The sequence below is a fragment of the Lutjanus erythropterus genome, chromosome 20 (genome assembly GCF_056507025.1).
Source record: "Lutjanus erythropterus isolate fLutEry1 chromosome 20, fLutEry1.hap2, whole genome shotgun sequence".
Classification (NCBI taxonomy): domain Eukaryota; kingdom Metazoa; phylum Chordata; class Actinopteri; order Lutjaniformes; family Lutjanidae; genus Lutjanus; species Lutjanus erythropterus.
Genome location: NC_139336.1, coordinates 35037501 through 35057500, shown reverse-complemented (window position 1 = coordinate 35057500; position 20000 = coordinate 35037501). Strand labels below are relative to the sequence as shown.

At 44.2% G+C, this 20000-nt stretch overlaps 1 protein-coding gene across 2 annotated transcripts in view; it reads right to left on the bottom strand.

Moving 5' to 3' along the window:
- myo5b (myosin VB) overlaps positions 1 to 20000 on the bottom strand; it is a 47935-nt gene that overhangs the window by 13506 nt on the left and 14429 nt on the right. For both annotated transcript variants that reach the window (XM_084745685.1, XM_084745684.1), the window contains exons 8-23: positions 19559 to 19666; positions 18497 to 18606; positions 18113 to 18378; positions 17410 to 17491; positions 16175 to 16315; positions 12462 to 12584; positions 11555 to 11638; positions 10288 to 10425; positions 10100 to 10197; positions 8679 to 8765; positions 7236 to 7347; positions 5079 to 5290; positions 4018 to 4174; positions 2880 to 3119; positions 1309 to 1545; positions 1026 to 1125 (exon numbers count right to left, since the gene is read on the bottom strand). In XM_084745685.1, coding sequence (XP_084601811.1) covers positions 1026 to 1125; positions 1309 to 1545; positions 2880 to 3119; positions 4018 to 4174; positions 5079 to 5290; positions 7236 to 7347; positions 8679 to 8765; positions 10100 to 10197; positions 10288 to 10425; positions 11555 to 11638; positions 12462 to 12584; positions 16175 to 16315; positions 17410 to 17491; positions 18113 to 18378; positions 18497 to 18606; positions 19559 to 19666 — 2295 coding nt within the window. The remainder of the gene's footprint in view (positions 1 to 1025; positions 1126 to 1308; positions 1546 to 2879; positions 3120 to 4017; positions 4175 to 5078; positions 5291 to 7235; positions 7348 to 8678; positions 8766 to 10099; positions 10198 to 10287; positions 10426 to 11554; positions 11639 to 12461; positions 12585 to 16174; positions 16316 to 17409; positions 17492 to 18112; positions 18379 to 18496; positions 18607 to 19558; positions 19667 to 20000) is intronic.

The following is a 20000-nucleotide window of genomic DNA, read 5'->3' as shown; positions in this document are numbered from 1 at the left end:
ACACACAAAGACACACAGAGACACACACAGAGACACAGAGACACACAGACACACACAGAGACACACAGAGACACACACAGAGACACAGAGACACACACAGAGACACACAGACACAGAGACACACACAGAGACACACAAAGACACACAGAGACACACAGAGACACAGAGACACAGAGACACACAGAGACACACAGACACACACAGAGACACACACAGACACACACACACACAGAGACACACAGACAGACACACACAGAGACACACACACAGACACACACACACACAGAGACACACAGACAGACACACACAGAGACACACACACAGACACACACACACACAGAGACACACAGACAGACACACACAGAGACACAGACACACACAGAGAGACACACAGAGACACACAGACACACACACAGACACACAGAGACACACAGACACACACAGACACACACAGACACACACAGAGACACAGAGACACACACACAGACACACACAGAGACACAGAGACACACACACAGACACACACAGAGACACACAGACACACACAGAGACACACAAAGACACACAGAGACACACAGAGACACAGAGACACACAGAGACACACAGACACACACAGACACACACAGACACACAGACACACAGAGACACACAGACACACAGACACACAGAGACACAGAGACACACAGACACACACAGACACACACACAGACACACACAGAGACACACACAGAGAGACACACAGAGACACAGAGACACACACAGAGACACAGAGACACAGAGACACAGAGACACACACAGAGACACAGAGACACACACAGAGACACACACAGAGACACACACAGAGACACAGAGACACACACAGACACACAGAGACACACACAGACACACACAGAGACACAGAGACACACACAGAGACACAGAGACACACACAGAGACACACACAGAGACACATACAAAAGACATGAAAAGATGAAAACAAAAGTCATAATAAAATGAAAAAAGACGTAACGTCCGTTTGTTCCCACGCAGCGTCTCACCTGCAGAACTCTGCTGAAGGATCCTCTGGTTCAGATCCTCCTTCTCACTCTTCAACAGAGAGTTCTCCGACTCCAGCTCCTGCACCCTCTGAACACACACACACACACACACACACACACACACACACACACACACACACACACACACACACACACACACAGTCGTTCACTGATATCTGTCTTTTATTGACTGTGATCCATAATAATTGTGAGGTCGTCATGGCAACGTCAGGACAGTAACCCTGCTGTCTCCTCTGTCTCCCATCCTCACCTGTTGGAGGCGGAGCTTCTCGGTGCCGTGCTCCTCCTCCAGCCTCTTCCTGAGGGCGTTGGCCTCCTGCAGCTCCTCCCTCAGCCTCTGTAGCTCCTCCTGCAGAGACGTCAGCTGACCTCCGTCTCCCTGCTGACTGACCAGCTGCTCCAGCTGTTTCTGCAGACGCCTCACCTCTGAATCCAGAGAGACGTTCACCTGCTGCAGCTGCTCGTTCTGACCGCGCAGCTCTTTGGACTGAAAATACACAACACAGACACACAACACAGACACACAACACAGACACACACAACACAGACACACACAACACAGACACACAACACAGACACACACAACACAGACACACAACACAGACACACAACACAGACACACACAACACAGACACACAACACAGACACACAACACAGACACACACAACACAGACACACAACACAGACACACAACACAGACACACAGCACAGACACACAACACAGACACACACAACACAGACACACAACACAGACACACAACACACAAACACACAACACACAGACACACAACACAGACACACACAACACAGACACACACAACACAGACACACAACACAAACACACAACACAGACACAACACAGACACACAACACAGACACACAACACAGACACACACAACACAGACACACACAACACAGACACACAACACAGACACACAACACAGACACACAACACAGACACACAACACAAACACACAACACAGACACACACAACACAGACACACAACACAGACACACAACACAGACACACAACACAGACACACAACACAGACACACTCTGAGTTATTATCATTAACATTCTTCTTATTCTTATTACAGCTGTGAGATGGAACCAGCAGAGATTTAAAAAGTTTGGAACAAAGTGTTCTTGTGTCGTTCAGTCACGTGTAGAACAGTGTGATGGTTTTCTAACAGAACCTGACTGTGTAAACTGAATAAAGACACAATAAACTTCGAGATTTGAACATTCTGTTACTTATTTACAACATTTTGTTATTTATGCAGGATATAACAAGCAGTCAGGTATCTTAATAATAAAATACATATTAATTTTTCTCTGGACGTCAGGTTTTGAAGCGTGTCCTGAAACGGTCTTGTTTTTAGCCGAGCAGTCGTCGATGACTTGCCGCCCTACAGGCGGGTTCAGAGGAGCAACGGGTTAGCAACTTCTATAAAATCAGATCAGACAATAAAGAAGTTTGTCAAGGTGTTTGAAACACTGTGAATCCCAACAACCATGAGAGGTCCTTGAACGTGTCATCTTGAACGAACAGAGAAACTGATCAGAGTGATTGATCCATCAGTGTGAGAGACGGGCTGAGGACAGAATCACACACACACACACACACACACACACACACACACACACACACACACACACACACACACACACACAACAAACTCCACAAACATGAAACATGATCAATATGACCTGTTTAATCTTACAGGATCAATAACTCAGGAGCTCATATTGATTGTATTATCAGTTTGGAGTGTGTGTATGAGGTGTGTGTGTGTGTGTGTGTGTGTGTGTGTGTTCACCTGATCGTCCATCTTCCTCTGCAGCTGGACGATCTTGTTCTCCATCCCTGTGTTGAGCTTCTTCAGATGTTCTGCAGAACGAGCTTCGATCTTCAGCTGCTTCAGCTGCCGTTTGGCGAGGACGCGTCTGTACGCACACTGGATGATGATGGCGGCGGCACGCGCTCGTCTGAACTTCTTCCTCTGTAGCCAGCCGCGGACGCTGCGCTGGATGATCATGGCCTTGTGGTGCAGGAGGAACTGCAGAGAGGAGAGATCACACTGAATCATTCCACCTTAAATAATCAGGAGGGAGAGATCACACTGAATCATTCCACCTTAAATAATCAGGAGGGAGAGATCACACTGAATCATTCCACCTTAAATAATCAGGAGGGAGAGCTCACACTGAATCATTCCACCTTAAACTGGAGACACTCTGACAACCTTTAATATTTAAACCTGATTAAATCAAAGTTTAACTTTAAGTTATGTTGCACCAAATTTTTTAACTTTTAAATTAAAATCATAATCAAGTTTAATTTAGTTCTTAATCTAAAGATTCAATTTAATTTGCACCAAAACTTTAAACTCCAGTTTAACCTCTGATCCAGAGTTAAAATTAAACTGACAGTGGAGGAAGCTGAACTTTTAAAGCGGCTCCTTTTTCAGAGGAACAAAATAACGTGTTGACGGACAAACTGAAGGACGAATCAGAGCTTCTCTGCCATCATGAGGAGGCTAACTAGCTTTGTGGCTAACTAGCAAACAATATAACTCAGTAAAAAAAAAAAAAAACTAGCATAGATTTTTAAAAAACTTTTTACACAGCTACCAAACAGTGTAGCTAGCAAATAATAGAACCTTTTTTTATTTCTAGCGCTTCTTAATTTTTTTTTTAGCTCGCTAGTAAATAAATAATTAAATTAGTATTATTAGTAAATAATTAATATATCGTTGTTTTTACTCTTTTTTTACTAGCAAACAATACAACAGGATTTTTTTGTTCATTGTAATTTTGGGAACAAAGTTTTCATCAGTAAACTTGGATTTACTAAAACTGAGATTAGTTTTTGAACAGAACTCTGTTTGATCGACTCGTGTTGATGTCGCTGCTGTTCCGTCAGCAGACTGAAGGAGGACGTTCTGTTCTCCGTACCTCCCAGTAGATCCTGCGGGTGAACATCCCTCTGGTGTAGGCCTGGATGGTGACGACAGCCTGTCTCACTCTCAGATACGCCCGTCTGTCTCTCACCATACGATACTGTTTCTGACAGACGATGGCGGCTCGAGTCAGACGCAGGAACTCGGCGTGTCTGAGGAACAAACATCAAAGAGAAGCCTCGTTAGTCCGAGGAGAGAGAACCATGATGGAACGAGAACGTTCATCGACGTGGTCCAGTCACAAGTCATAGCTGTTAAAGTCTTTTTTGTCCAGTCGAGTCGTACGTCATCAGATCTGTCCTCGCGTGTTCTGTCTCCGTCCTGCAGTATTCAGAAGACGAGACATTGTTTTATTTTGCTGTGCCTGTTTTTTGTCTTGTTTTCGCTCAGTGTCTCTTGTTCTGTCCTTTAACGTTGTTTTCATTTTCTCACACTGTATTTGTCTTTTTCTGTCCTGTTAAATCATTTCCATCTTATTTGTCTTGTTCTGTATTTTATATCTTATTACGTGGTTTTACTTTGTTTTCATCTTATTTGTCATTGAGATTTTTCTTTAAGATTTTGTCATGTTGGTTTTGTCTTGTTCTGTTTTTCTGTCTTTTTCATCTTTTACGTCTCTTCATGTTGTCTTGGTTCTGTTCTGTCACTGTTGTGTTCTTATGTCAAGACAAAAAGGACGTAATAAGACATTAAAAACATTTTGGAGCCTGAACTTTTTCACTTCTACTGTAGTAAAGAATATCTGTACTTTTGCCACCCCTGCAGCCAATCAGAATCGAGCATTCAGGCTCTGGTATAAATAAGGGTTAATTAAGGAGCCTAAAGTAAAAAATCAAACAGGTGACGTGTTACTGTCAGTAAGTTTCTAACGGTTTGAGTTCACACTTCCTGTTTCTTGACTTTAATTTCCCTTTAAATTGACCACAGCTTCTGTCTAAACGTCTCACTTCCTCTGGTCCTACCTGTCCCTGCAGGTGAGACGTGGACAAACAAACTGTGTCTGTGGTTAGAAAGCAGAGCAGCTTCAGCTGTGCTCGTCTGTGATTGGTGACTCACCTGCGGGCCAGGTAACCTCGGCCGTATCTCTGCAGGGTGATTGCCAACCTGCGGATCTTTCTGTATCGGACTCTCTGCAGCCAACCGCGGACCGTCTTCTGGATCATGATGCAGGCCGCGCGGAACTTATCGGCCCGGAGCTTCTCCAGGTACGCCACCTGCCCCGCCCGGAAGAAGATCTTTGTCTTACCGAACTGGAACATGTCCGGCTCCTGAGACACCAAACGGAACATAAAGACTGGAGTCAGAACTCTGACAGACAGACAGAAGGATGCTGACGATGAGCTCAATACAAACTAAACAACAACAAAACATCTGCATTAAAAAAATAAAAGAACTTCCAACCCGCGGGTCACAGCTGACCCGCTGAAGCTCACAGAACAACCTCTGATTAAAATATTTATATGTCTACAGAACTACAGTCATACAAACCACAAAGCTACTGCTGCAACTTCACAATAAAAGCATTGAACTGGGAAATAAACAACTTGAATTTGATTCTGAAGAGATCAGAGGAAGAACAGGATTATTGAACTCTGAGTCTTCAGTGGTGAAGATCAACAGATCAGAGGTTTGATGTCCTGACAGTCGTCAACTTTTTCAAATTCTTCTTTAAAAACATCTACACCAATAGATCTATACATCTATAGATCTATATGTTTATATATCTATACATCTATAGATCTATATGTTTATATATAGATCTATAGATCTATATGTTTATATATCTATACATCTACAGATCTATATGTTTATATATCCATACATCTATAGATCTATATGTTTATATATAGATCTATAGATCTATATGTTTATATATAGATCTATAGATCTATATGTTTATATATCTATACATCTACAGATCTATATGTTTATATATCCATACATCTATAGATCTATATGTTTATATATAGATCTACAGAGCTATATGTTTATATATAGATCTAGATCTAAAAGTCTATGTAGTATCAAGTGTGATGTGACATCTGTTGAGCTACATGTCATCTTTTAAAGGTTGTCGTTGTTCTTTGGACACGTGCTGGACGCTGTACGCAGGTGGACATGGAGAGACGGAGTGGTGACGTCTTTTAGGTCATTTTTGTGTCGTTATGTCTTTTTCATCTTGTTTTGTCTCATCACATCTTTTTGTCTCGTTTGTCTTGATATCTTTTATGTTTTGTTACATCATTTTCATTTCATTTTCATTTCATATTTGACATTTTGGATTTCAGACAAATGTAGTAAACTTGATGAGCTGTTGGGAAAAGTTCACCCTCAAGCCTTTCTGTCAGAAATGTTGCTATTGCAACTGAAGCTATTATTTTGTTCCCCTAACAAAACATGGTTGGTACCCTCACCCTCTGCCTATGGACATGTTTTAAATTATAAAGGTATTGGTCTGAAGTATTATGTGAAATGGAAAAAATATTTGATAAGGATTTAGAAATGGATTTAATGTCTTTGATTTTAGGTCCACCAAGCAGAATTTTTTTTTGTTTGTTCGTATTATGATTGTTATGGAAAACACGAAAACCCAATAAAAATATTGTGCAAAAAAAGCATGGTTTTCTGTCAGAAAGCACTGATTGACTCTGACTGGCTAAACTGAAACTCTAATGTTATGCTAATAAATCAGCATTAACAAACAGTAAATATAATCTGGAAGTATGTTTAACATGACTTTCTGGCAGAAAGCCATGAAGGCCAACTTCTCCCAACGGATTAAAAAATCATGTTTTGGGTAAAAATAAAAAGATTTCTGCCAGAAGAAGGTTAACTTCTCCTGTATGCAGCTGATGCCTGCTCTTAAACAACATCGCCCCCCACAGGATTTATAAAGAACTGCAACAAGACAGAGCTTCTGTGCTTTGATTACTCACATTACTCTAAACACACAGTAATAAAAAGTAAAGTTACTTATGTTTTTGTTAAATGTTTAATTTGGTCATGTCATCGGAAGCAGAGAACATTGCAGAACATTAAGAACATGGATATAAATATAGAACAAAAAGTGTTTTAATTAGAAATTAAAGCTGCAGTTCAGGATAAAGTACCAGATGAAAAGGATTCATTTTCCCTTTAAACAGAAGACAAACACAGACAGACGTGGACTTTTGTCTCCGTTCTGTTCCTGATGTGTTAATAAAGTTTTCTCACCTTGATCAGAGTCTCCAGCAGGTTTTTACACACCAGCTTCTTGTCTGCTGACATCATGTCCGACTTCTTGAGCAGGACTCGATACCTGCTGAAGAAATCTGGGTACGTCCACCTGGACACCACACAGAGGACACAGAGGACACACAGGACAGGTGTTACTGTCATTGTTCCTCTGTTTCCTCACAAAGTGTTCCAGAAGTGTTCTTCAAGAACCCACAACAACCAACAGAACACTTGGGTCACAGCTTGTATTTATTTCACACTAAATATCAAGGACAGACACAAAGTCCTGTTCTGTCCATCTGTCTTATTCGTCTTGTTATGTTTTTTTCCATCTTTATCTTTCATATTTTCTCTGTTGTTTTTGTCTTCTTTGTCTTGTTAGGTTATTTTTGTGTTGTTCTGTCACGACAAAAAACAAAGTAAAGGATGTAACAAGACAAAAAAGATGTAATAAAAGAATAAACAACGTAACTTTTTACTCTTCAGAATCTGTAGTTTGTCTCTTTGATCGGACGAAGTTGAATCAGAACTTCGACTTTATCAGTTTATAAGATTTGTGTATTTGTGCACTGAAGGAAATGATGGTCAGGACAGACAGAGGACGTGTGCGTCCACGTGTGTGTCTCGACCCTGAGTTTGAGAAACTCTGAAAATAACAAGGGTCAGAAGTTTTCCTTCGTTCTGTTTAGCAGCTCAGAAACGTGGTGAATAAAATGTCCACATGTTGTTTGTTGGTACACTGACATGTCCTCGCAGCGAGGGTGGACATTCAGTCAGCTTCTAAAACTGAACGTCTCCACAACAAAGATTATTAGATTTATTAAAAGGACTGACTGTCCTCTGGTCAGACCTCGAGGAAACACTTAACAGGAAACACACAGAGACAGAGAGAGACAGACAGACTGAGAGACAGACTGAGAGACAGACAGACAGACAGACTGAGAGACAGACAGACAGACTGAGAGACAGACAGACTAAGAGACAGACTGAGAGACAGACAGACTGAGAGACAGACAGACAGAGAGACAGACAGACTGAGAGACAGAGAGACAGACAGACTGAGAGACAGACAGACAGACAGAGAGACAGACTGAGAGACAGAGAGACAGACAGACTGAGAGACAGACAGACAGAGAGACAGACTGAGAGACAGACAGACTGAGAGACAGACAGACAGAGAGACAGACTGAGAGACAGACAGACAGACAGACAGACAGACAGACAGAGAGACAGACTGAGAGACAGAGCTGCTGCTGATGATGAAGAGAAAACAATAAAAAAACACGGAGGAGGAAGAAAAAGAAAAAGACGAAGAAGACAAAGACAGCAGAGGAAGACAAACAACAAAAAGCAGAAAACAAAGAAGAAGAAAAACGAATATGAAAGAAGAGGAAGACAAAGACGGGGAGGAGCAGGGTGAGGATGAGGAGGAGGACAGACCTGGACGGATACCCGGCTGCACTGATCCTGATGGTCTCCAGGACTCCACAGGCTCGGAGCTGCTGCACCGCTCGCCTCGAGTCAAACCTGCAGAGACAGGAGACACCTTCATCATCATCTTCATCATCTTCATCACATCTGAAACAAAGTGCAGTTCCTCTTCTTCCTCTTCCTCATACCTCATCTGTTTCTTTGGCATCTCTCTCTCTCTCTCTCTCTCACACACACACACACGCACACACACACACACACACACACACACACACACAGACAGACACACACACACACACAGACACAGACAGACACAGACACAGACAGAAGGAGCTGCTCTCAGCTCCAGTCTGTCCACTGACTGACTGACTGACTGACTGACTGACTGACTGACTGTGAGCTGAATGTCCCCAAACATGTGACTTTGGCCTCAGATTGAATTTAGCAGCAGAGTGGAACATGTTGTTTATCTGAAGGAACAATGAAGAACCTGTGAACAGATCCTGCAGACGTCAGAACGTGTCAGTGAGAACACAAACATGTTGGCTGTGAGCAGTCAGTCAGTCAGTCAGTCAGTCAGTCAGTCAGTCAGTCAGTCAGTCACACACAAACCCTCCAGTCCAGAACATACAGTCTGAAGACACGAATCAATGAATCTGATGCCACACGTCCAAAAAACAAGTTGGGACAGCAGCAACAACAGACGAGGAGAACTGTGGAATGTTTAGAAACCATCTGTGAGAACCCATCGGTTCTGAAAGGAACATACAGGTCTTGGCGCGACACATGCTGCCATCCAGATGATGTCTTTTTCAGAGACGTCCCTGTTTATTTCAGATAGACGTCAAGACTGTCGCTGCACAATCAATCTAATAATATCCAGACCACAATCAATCAATCAATTAAATAATATCCGGACCACAATCAATCAATCAATCAAATAATATCCAGACCACAATCAATCAATCAATTAAATAATATCCGGACCACAATCAATCAATCAATCAAATAATATCCGGACCACACTCTGAACTAAAAATATTTGTTCTGCTGATGAAAGAGAAAACATGTTCAGACCTCGATCAATAATCACATGATCATGATCTGAACAGTTTTCTTCATTGATGAGAAATCAGAGCTTCATGAGGAAACTTTCTGATTCAACGGAACGTTTTAACTAACAAACACGAGAACCTTTTTTAGAACTTTTTAGTGAGCTAGAAAACAATATGAAACATATTTTTAGCTGGTTATAAAATAATGTTTTGTCAAAGAAACTTAATGTTTCAGTTTTTAGATTTGATCGACTGGACTTCAATGATTTATTCATTGTATTTTGGGTAATCAAGCATCTCCATATTGATCGTCTGTTTCAGTCTGGATCAGTGAAGCTGGACTCGGTTCAGACAGGAAACGAGCAGCGGACTCACGAGAACGCCTCCTTGTCGTCGTTGGGTTTGATGCAGCGAACGTAATGAGGCGTCGTAGCGTTCAGAGTCTCCATGAGAAGATGAAGAGAGTTGCGGAACTGAAACAGAACACAGAGAACAGAAACATGAACAACACGAGCGTCCACGCTGATGTTAGCGTGTCCTGCAGGGGGCGGCGGCGAGCTCACCTGGTGGCCGACGGTCTTCCTGTGCTCCTTGTTGGGAACTTTGGGAGTGGACTTGGCGGCTCGGACGTTCACTCTGGACGACTTTGACGAGGACGGAACGTCGTCCTTCTCATGAAACAGATCTGCGACCAGCTGAAACTGAGAGCAGACGGGAGGACGTGCTGATATGGTCTGACCCCAGAACAGCCACAGAACAACTACATGATCTACTGTCACATGAGACACTGAACACGAGGTTCTATTTAACACAGTAGAACCACAGAACGTAGTTTAACACGTGTTCCACCATCACAGCAGCCAGAACGACACACACTTTAATTATTAATGATTATTAATAAAACTGGTTAAAATCTGCAGACGCAGTGAGAACAGTGGTGACCGTTCCCTGCAGGTCTGATGCTGTTCTCCTCAAGAACTCTGTTCTTATACAGTAAAGTTTTGTCTCAGTTTTCTTATCTAGACGTATAGAACAGTGTGATGGTTCTATAACTTTAATTTAATGAGGAAACAATAAGAGGATGATGAGAACAAAGTTCTCCATTTCAACACTGTTAATTATTTAGAACGTTTTGTTATTTAATCAGAACATTTAGTTTTTTTAATAACATTTTATTTATATAGAACCTTTTGTTATTTCTGTAGAACATTTTGTTAGCAGGAGATGAAGGAGACTGACGTGAGAGGAACTGTATCTGTATTTAGAACCCTGATCACGTGAGAACATGGAGCTCTGAGGATGAGAACCGAACCTTTTAATTACCTCCACAGGAGGTTTATCAGAGTTCTTCTTTCATCTGTGGAACAGCAGGAAGGTCACATTAAAGGACAAGTCCACAGTTTGTATTCTTCCTGATGATCAGACGGAACGTGAACAGATCTCTTTAATAATCTGGTTCTGAAGGAACTGATGGAGGATAAACTCTACTGTCGTCACTCTGATGTTTTTATGAAGCTCCAACAGCTGATCTAGAACTGTGGATCCCAACATTTGTCCTTCAGGAGCTTCTGTTCTACTCAGCACCTGATGGAACTAAATATTTTATACTATGTTCACTGCAGAATGATAAGAGAACAGAACAGATTGGAATGGAACAGAACAGTGAGACAATAACTGCTGTGGTTCTCTGTGGTTCCCTGTGGTTCTCTGTGGTTCTCTGTGGTTTTCTGTGGTTCCCTGTGTTTCCCTGTGGTTCTCTGTGGTTCCCTGTGTTTCCCTGTGGTTCTCTGTGGTTCCCTGTGGTTCTCTGTGGTTCCCTGTGGTTCTCACCTGACTGGCCTTCAGGATGTTGATCTGTTCCTCGTAGACCGTGTCTCTGTTCTTCTCCAGGAAACCGTCACACTGATATTCCACCTGTGGAGAGAACAGCCAGCTCGTCATGTCACAGCCAATGAAAAACAAACAGTGACATCATCGTGACATCATCACGTTGTTCTTCACAACCACAGACCGACAGGCTGTTTCACCTGGCAGGAGCTCGTGTGATTGGCTGGTGAGGACCTGCAGGTGTGATGGCTTTAGAACAGAACATCATGGGTTCTCCTGACTGTGTAAACATTAGTTATAAAGAACATTTTGTTGTTAATTGAGAGCAGGTTCTGATGAAGTTGATGTTAAATCATAGAACATGATGGATCTGTTCTCCCTCAGAGAGAACACAGATCTGTTCTGTAACAATGTTTCAGGATTTTAAGGTCACAGATAAAAACAAACAACAGAACAGAAACATGAGGTTTGTTCTGTATCTACTGTTCTCTATCTGCTTCAGAAAACTGATTGTTCTCAGCAGTGTTCTCTGTTCTCTCAGACATCTAATCTGCAGACTGAACATCAGGACACTGTGTCCTTCTTTAAGTGAAGACGGACGTCCTGAGGACATCAGACACATCTGTCCTCAGGAGACAAATATTCTCACTAAATATGATCTGACTTCCTGTGAAGAGTCACTGAGTTATCAGAGCTAAATGTTCTGCAGCAGACTGAAGAGCACAGCGCAGGAACGTTCCCTGGGGAACAGGAACCTCTGGAGGAACTCGGTGTGTTTCCACCGCAGTGTTTATTCTTCACCTTGTATCTCACCATGTTCTCTTCATTTCATGTGTTGTTCTTGACTCTCATCTTTGTGTTTTTGTTTTGCTGTGATCAACATTTCGTTCTTGTGCCGTCGTCTGCTCACCTTGTCAGCGAAGTGAACGATGATGAAGGAGGTGTTGGACATACGAGGTTTCTGAAAGTGAGCGCTGCTGGAGTTCTGTTTGTAGAGCTTCTGGGCCCAGTTCTCATCTGTTCCCTTTGGCACCTGGAACATGAAGGAGATTATATAAGAACCCTGGGAGAACATTAAACTTGTATCCAGGCTACCTGCGTTCTGAATAACACATTTATTTATCCCTGAAATGTTCAGCGACTTCAAAGATCACAGGGAAGGAGAGAAGGAGAGAAGGAGAGAGGGAGAGAAGGAGAGAGGGAGAGAAGGAGAGAAGGAGAGAAGGAGAGAGGGAGAGAGGGAGAGAAGGAGAGGAGGGGAGAGGGAGAGAGGGAGAGAGGGAGAGAGGGAGAGAAGGAGAGGAGGGGAGAAGGAGAGAGGGAGAGAGGAAGAGAGGGAGAGGGAGAGAGAAGGAGAGGAGGGGAGAAGGAGAGAGGGAGAGAGGGAGAGAGGGAGAGGGAGAGAGAAGGAGAGGAGGGGAGAAGGAGAGAGGGAGAGAGGGAGAGAGGGAGAGAGGGAGAGGGAGAGAGAAGGAGAGGAGGGGAGAAGGAGAGAGGGAGAGAGGGAGAGAGGGAGAGGAGGGGAGAGGGAGAGAAGGAGGGAAGGAGAGAAGGAGAGAGGGAGAGAGGGAGAGAAGGAGAGGAGGGGAGAGGGAGAGAGGGAGAGAGGGAGAAAAGGAGAGAGGGAGAGAGGGAGAGAGGGAGAGAAGGAGAGAGGGAGAGAGGGAGAGAGGGAGAGAGGGAGAGAAGGAGAGAAGGAGAGAGGGAGAGAGGGAGAGAAGGAGAGGAGGGGAGAGGGAGAGAGGGAGAGAGGGAGAAAAGGAGAGAGGGAGAGAGGGAGAGAGGGAGAGAAGGAGAGAGGGAGAGAGGGAGAGAGGGAGAGAGAAGGAGAGAAGGAGAGAAGGAGAGAAGGAGAGAAGGAGAGAGGGAGAGAAGGAGAGAAGGAGAGAAGGAGAGAGGGAGAGAGGGAGAGAAGGAGAGGAGGGGAGAGGGAGAGAGGGAGAGAGGGAGAAAAGGAGAGAGGGAGAGAGGGAGAGAGGGAGAGAAGGAGAGGAGGGGAGAGGGAGAGAGGGAGAGAGGGAGAAAAGGAGAGAGGGAGAGAGGGAGAGAGGGAGAGAAGGAGAGAGGGAGAGAGGGAGAGAGGGAGAGAGAAGGAGAGAAGGAGAGAAGGAGAGAAGGAGAGAGGGAGAGAAGGAGAGAGGGAGAAAAGGAGAGGAGGGGAGAAGGAGAGAGGGAGAGAGGGAGAGAGGGAGAGGGAGAGAGAAGGAGAGAAGGAGAGAGGGAGAGAACGAGAGAGGGAGAGAAGGAGAGGAGGGGAGAAGGAGAGAGGGAGAGAAGGACAGAGGGAGAGAGGGAGAGAAGGAGAGAAGGAGAGGAGGGGAGAGGGAGAGAGGGAGAGAAGGAGAGGAGGGGAGAAGGAGAGAGGCAGAGAGGGAGAGAAGGAGAGAGGGCGAGAGGGAGAGAAGGAGAGAGGGAGAGAAGGAGAGGAGGGGAGAAGGAGAGAGGGAGAGAGGGAGAGAGGGAGAGAAGGAGAGAGGGCGAGAGGGAGAGAAGGAGAGAGGGAGAGAAGGAGAGGAGGGGAGAAGGAGAGAGGGAGAGAGGGAGAGAGGGAGAGAAGGAGAGAGGGAGAGGAGGAGAGAGGGAGAGAGGGAGAGAGGGAGAGAGGGAGAGAAGGAGAGGAGGGAGAGAGGGAGAGAAGGAGAGAAGGAGAGAAGGAGAGAGGGAGAGAAGGAGAGAAGGAGAGGAGGGGAGAAGGAGAGAGGGAGAGAGGGAGAGAGGGAGAGAAAGAGAGGGAGAGAGGGAGAGAAGGAGAGGAGGAGAGAAGGAGAGAAGGAGAGGAGGGGAGAAGGAAAGAGGGAGAGAGGGAGAGAAAGAGAGGGAGAGAGGGAGAGAAGGAGAGAAGGAGAGAAGGAGAGGAGGAGAGAAGGAGAGAGGGAGAGAGGGAGAGAAGGAGAGGAGGGGAGAAGGAGAGAGGGAGAGAGGGAGAGAGGGAGAGAAGGAGAGGAGGGGAGAAGGAGAGAGGGAGAGAGGGAGAGAAGGACAGAGGGAGAGAGGGAGTGAGGGAGAGAAGGAGAGAAGGAGAGAGGGAGAGAAGGAGAGAAGGAGAGAGGGAGAGAGGGAGAGAAGGAGAGAAGGAGAGAGGGAGAGAAAGAGAGGGAGAGAAGGAGAGAGGGAGAGAGGGAGAGGGAGAGAAGGAGAGAAGGAGAGAGGGAGAGAGGGAGAGAAGGAGAGAAGGAGAGAGGGAGAGAAAGAGAGGGAGAGAAGGAGAGAAGGAGAGAGGGAGAGAGGGAGAGAAGGAGAGAGGGAGAGAAGGAGAGAGGGAGAGAGGGAGAGAAGGAGAGAAGGAGAGAGGGAGAGAAGGAGAGAGGGAGAGAGGGAGAGAGGGAGAGGAGGGGAGAAGGAGAGAGGGAGAGAAGGACAGAGGGAGAGAGGGAGTGAGGGAGAGAAGGAGAGAAGGAGAGAGGGAGAGAAGGAGAGAAGGAGAGAGGGAGAGAGGGAGAGAAGGAGAGAAGGAGAGAGGGAGAGAGGGAGAGAGGGAGAGAAGGAGAGAAGGAGAGAAGGAGAGAGGGAGAGAGGGAGAGAGGGAGAGAAGGAGAGAAGGAGAGAAGGAGAGAGGGAGAGAGGGAGAGAAGGAGAGAAGGAGAGAGGGAGTGAGGGAGAGAAGGAGAGAAGGAGAGAAGGAGAGAAGGAGAGGATGAATAAATCATCAGATTAACTCTGATAAACATCCACATCAGTTAGAGGAACAGACAGAACCTTCTCCACCCAGAACCTGTTGGTTCTTCACTCTGAACATCAGGTGGTCTACATCACTGATCTGTTCCAGCGACTTGGCTGAAAACTAAAGGGGACAGAACGTTCTGTGTCAGAGAACATCAGGTCAGCTGAGTCCGTCTTTAAACATCCTGTCATCAGAGAGTTTTTCTGCTTCGATCGGAGTCTGAACCGTTTAGAACTGTTTAGAACCGTTTAGAACCGTTGAGAACTGTTTAGAACCGTTTAGAACCGTTGAGAACCGTTTAGAACCGTTGAGAACTGTTTAGAACCGTTGAGAACTGTTTAGAACCGTTGAGAACTGTTTAGAACTGTTTAGAACCGTTGAGAACTGTTTAGAACTGTTTAGAACCGTTTAGAACTGTTTAGAACCGTCCAGCTGTTTCTTTCTTTTTATTCAACCGTTTTTGTTTCTTTACGACTTGATGATTTTACAGCTTCTGTTCTGAGTCTGAGTCCAACAGTCCTCTCAGTCTTTACTGCAGTACAAGTAAAAGTAGAAGTACTGATTCAACTTGTTTACTGCAGTAAAAGTGAAACAGTCCTCAGAGTATAAAGTCGTCCTCTGAAGGACATTTCTACTGACTGTCTCTGTGTAAAGACGACTGAACCTTTTGTCCTCCATATTAAATCGGTTTTGTCTTGTTATGTCATACATAGTTTTTGTATTGTTACATCTTTTCCTTTGTCTCCGTCTCGTCCCGTCTGTCCTGTGTGATGTCCTCTGATGGATCCACCAGTCAGTCGTCTTTTCTGTCTTATTGTCACTGGATGAAAAGTGTGTTTTGACATCAGAGCTGATGATTCAAACACTGATCAGAACTACAAACCTCCATTTTCAGTGCTTGAAACAATCAACCAATCACATGAGAGAATTCTCTGCAGCCAATGAGATGCGGCGGTCGTCACCTTGCACTCCTCATCGAGCAGGTCGAGGATGCCGAGTCGAGCCTCGATCAGGTCGATGCAGGGCTGGTTGTCGTAGAAGTCGATCAGAGTCCAGGGGATCTGCTCCTTCATGTACTCCTCCTGCTCCAACTTAAACACATGCTGACAGGAAACACAGCACAGCCTGCTGGTCAACACCGGAACTGCAGCCACTCATCAATCATCAATACATTATTCAATCAATCAACCGCTCTGATTATCAAGTCAATGTTTCGAAAAAGACAGAGAGAACAAGAAAAAGATGTAAGAGGAAAACAATAAATGTTACAGACGGAACAAAACAAACAACATAAACAACATAAAGAGATGAAAAGAACAAGAAAGAACAAAAAAGACGAAGAGATGAAAAGAACAAAAAAGAACAAAAAAGACAAAAAGATGAAAAGAACAAGAAAGAACAAAAAAGACGAAAAGATGAAAAGAACAAGATGAAAAGATGAAAAGAACAAGAAAGAACAAAAAAGACGAAAAGATGAAAAGAACAAGACGAAAAGATGAAAAGAACAAGAAAGAACAAAAAAGACGAAGAGATGAAAAGAACAAGAAAGAACAAAAAAGACGAAAAGATGAAAAGAACATGAAAGAACAAAAAAGACGAAAAGATGAAAAGAAAAAGACGAAAAGATGAAAAGAACATGAAAGTCTTAACAAAACAAAAAAGACAGATGACCATTAAGTAAAAGACACAATAAAAAATACAAGACAAAAATTATGTAAAAAGATGAAAAAGACTTGAGATAAAAAAGAGAGACAACATTTGGCATCCTATTGATGCTGTAAGAATTAATCAATTAATCAGTTATTAATCAATAATTAAATGAATCACCAAACATTTCAATAATTGATTAGTTGTGCTTTTTATGGACCAAAGAAGTTATTGATTGGTGGAGGACATGATGGACAGATAAAGTGATTGATTGGTGGAGGACATGATGGACAGATAAAGTAATTGATTGGTGGAGGACATGATGGACAGATAAAGTAATTGATTGGTGGAGGACATGATGGACAGATAAAGTGATTGATTGGTGGAGGACATGATGGACAGATAAAGTGATTGATTGGTGGAGGACATGATGGACAGATAAAGTGATTGATTGGTGGAGGACACGATGGACAGATAAAGTGATTGATTGGTGGAGGACATGATGGACAGATAAAGTGATCAGACGATCGATGAAGGTGTTTAAACTCACAGAGTTGAACTGCTGCTGAAGTTTCTCGTTGGCGTAGTTGATACAGAACTGTTCAAAACTGTTGACCTCGAACGTCTCAAAGCTGCAGACATTAAACACACCACAAACATTTATTGATTTATTGATTTATCTGTTTTCATTTCACAGCGTCGTCGTAGTGAGCAGACATTTTATTTTTAAAGTCTCAGAGTCTCAATGTGAATCAAAACACACATTTTTAATCCATAATTTCTTATTGATCTTTGATTTAGAAGGACGACAGTCGACATGTTATTGATGATAACAATTAATCAAAATTAGAAAGGTGGAAAGATTCTGGATAGAACCTCCAGAGAGGGTTCTAGATAGAACCATTGCACCATAAAAGTGTTCTCTGTAGAACCTCCCACAGAAGTGAAACCTTTCACAGATGGTTCTAGATAGAACTGTTTATGTTGGGTTCTCAGTAGAACTGTTTTGGGGTGTGTGTAACGCAGGCAGAGAACGTGGAACATGTTGCCGTGGAAATAAAACTAAAGACTTTGTAAGTTTGATTAATCGATTAATTGATTGTTAAATTTGAGGACGTCGTCTTATCGAGGATGACATTTTGTGGACCAAACAACTAATCGATCAATGGAAAAATTATTGGCAGATTGATCACTAGTTGAAAAATAGGTCCAACCATGTTTGGACGTGTGGACGTGTGATGCGTCCGTCTCACCCGTAGATGTCCAGGACTCCGATGAACGAGTGCTGTTTGGACGCCGTCTGCAGCGCCATGTTGATGTGCTCCACGATCCAGTCGAACATGCGGGCGTAGATGTGTTTGGCGAGCGCGTCGCGGGCGTTGCTGGCCTGTTTGCTGGACATGTTCTTGACGTACGTCTCGGCCGCCGTGGCGAGCTTCCTGTGACAGAGCCAGTGCTCCATCTGCTTCAGCTCCACCCCCAGCAGCCTGCAGAAGTGCTGCAGGTGAGGGTCGTCCCTCTGAAACACACACAGCTTCACCTGTGAGACACACTGACACACACTCCCTCTGAGCTGCTCGTCATCGTCATCGTCATCATCATCGTCATCGTCAGCGGCTGTTGCCATGGTGACGTACCGAGATGTGACAGGACTCTCCGTCTCGCTCCGAACAGATCTCGATGTTTCCCAGATGAAGAATGGAGGCGACGACTTTGAAGATGCTGATCTGACTGCTGTCCTTTATACCTAAGAACCACACGCACGCAGAACCACACGCAGAACCACACGCAGAACCACACGCAGAACCACACGCACACGCACGCAGAACCACACACACACGCAGAACCACACACACACGCACGCAGAACCACATGCACGCAGAACCACACGCACACACGCAGAACCACACACACACACACACACACGCAGAACCACACACACGCACACACGCAGAACCACACACACACACACGCAGAACCACACACACACACACGCAGAACCACACACACACGCAGAACCACACACACACACACACACACACGCAGAACCACACACACACGCACGCAGAACCACACGCACACACGCAGAACCACACGCAGAACCATTAAATTAATCTCCAACTCTTCTGTTAATCATTTTGAATCTTTTTTTTTATGAATTAAAACTCAAAGTTTCTTCCCTCGTCTCTGACAGTAAACTGAATATCTCTGAATTTTGGACAAAACAAGACATTTGAGGACGTCGTCTGGGACTTTGATCAATATTTTCCGACTTATTATGGACCAAACAATTAATTGATTAGTGGACAAATTAAGGGCAGACTGATCACTAGTTGAAAAACAGGTCGGTCTGTGCGTTCTAGTTTTCAAAGGACAAGATTTTGGTTTTAAGGGAAAACAGTCCAAAGTTGTCTGATTTGAGCTAAACAGAATCGTGTTGAATGAACAGGAGCTCCTCCTCCCTGCAGGACGTGAGGAAAAACCAGCGTCTGCGTTCACAGTTCACCTTCTGAACTCCTGAACGAGCCGCTCAGAACCGGATCGAGAGGCTGTTCTCAGACGTTCTCGCTCCGGTGTGTTTGATGTGTTTTAAAAAGCGAGCGACCGTCGTCTCTCTGAAGCTCTGCAGTGGTGCATCAGTTTGTTTTGGTCTCTGAAGTGATGAAATATGAATGTGAGGAGTGAATGTTTCTGCTCACCCAGCAGTGTGAAGGCCTCTCTGGTCTTTGTAAAGTCTTCAGCATCGTTCACCCCCTCGATGAAGATGTTCTCTCCCAGAGACGTGTAGGTGAAATCTTCTGCGCTGGCTGAGAGACAGAACCAATCAGCAGGTTTTAATCAGGTTATAATCGATTAATAATCAAAGTGATGACACCAGATATTCTCTCATTCCAGGTGAGAAAAACAGCATCACAGCTGCACTGAAGGTGGAAAACAGAAAAAATATCTAACTGTGATTATTTTACTCTTTAATAAAGAACCCGGTGTCAGTGCTTTAGATCTGATACTGTGTCCACAGAGGGGAACCACTTCTATTAACTATCAGGCTCAGAACGAGACGTGTCACATGTTCCTTTACGAACCAGCAACATGTTTTTATTCTTTCCTGAGCTGACACTCGTATTAAATGCAAATAAGGCT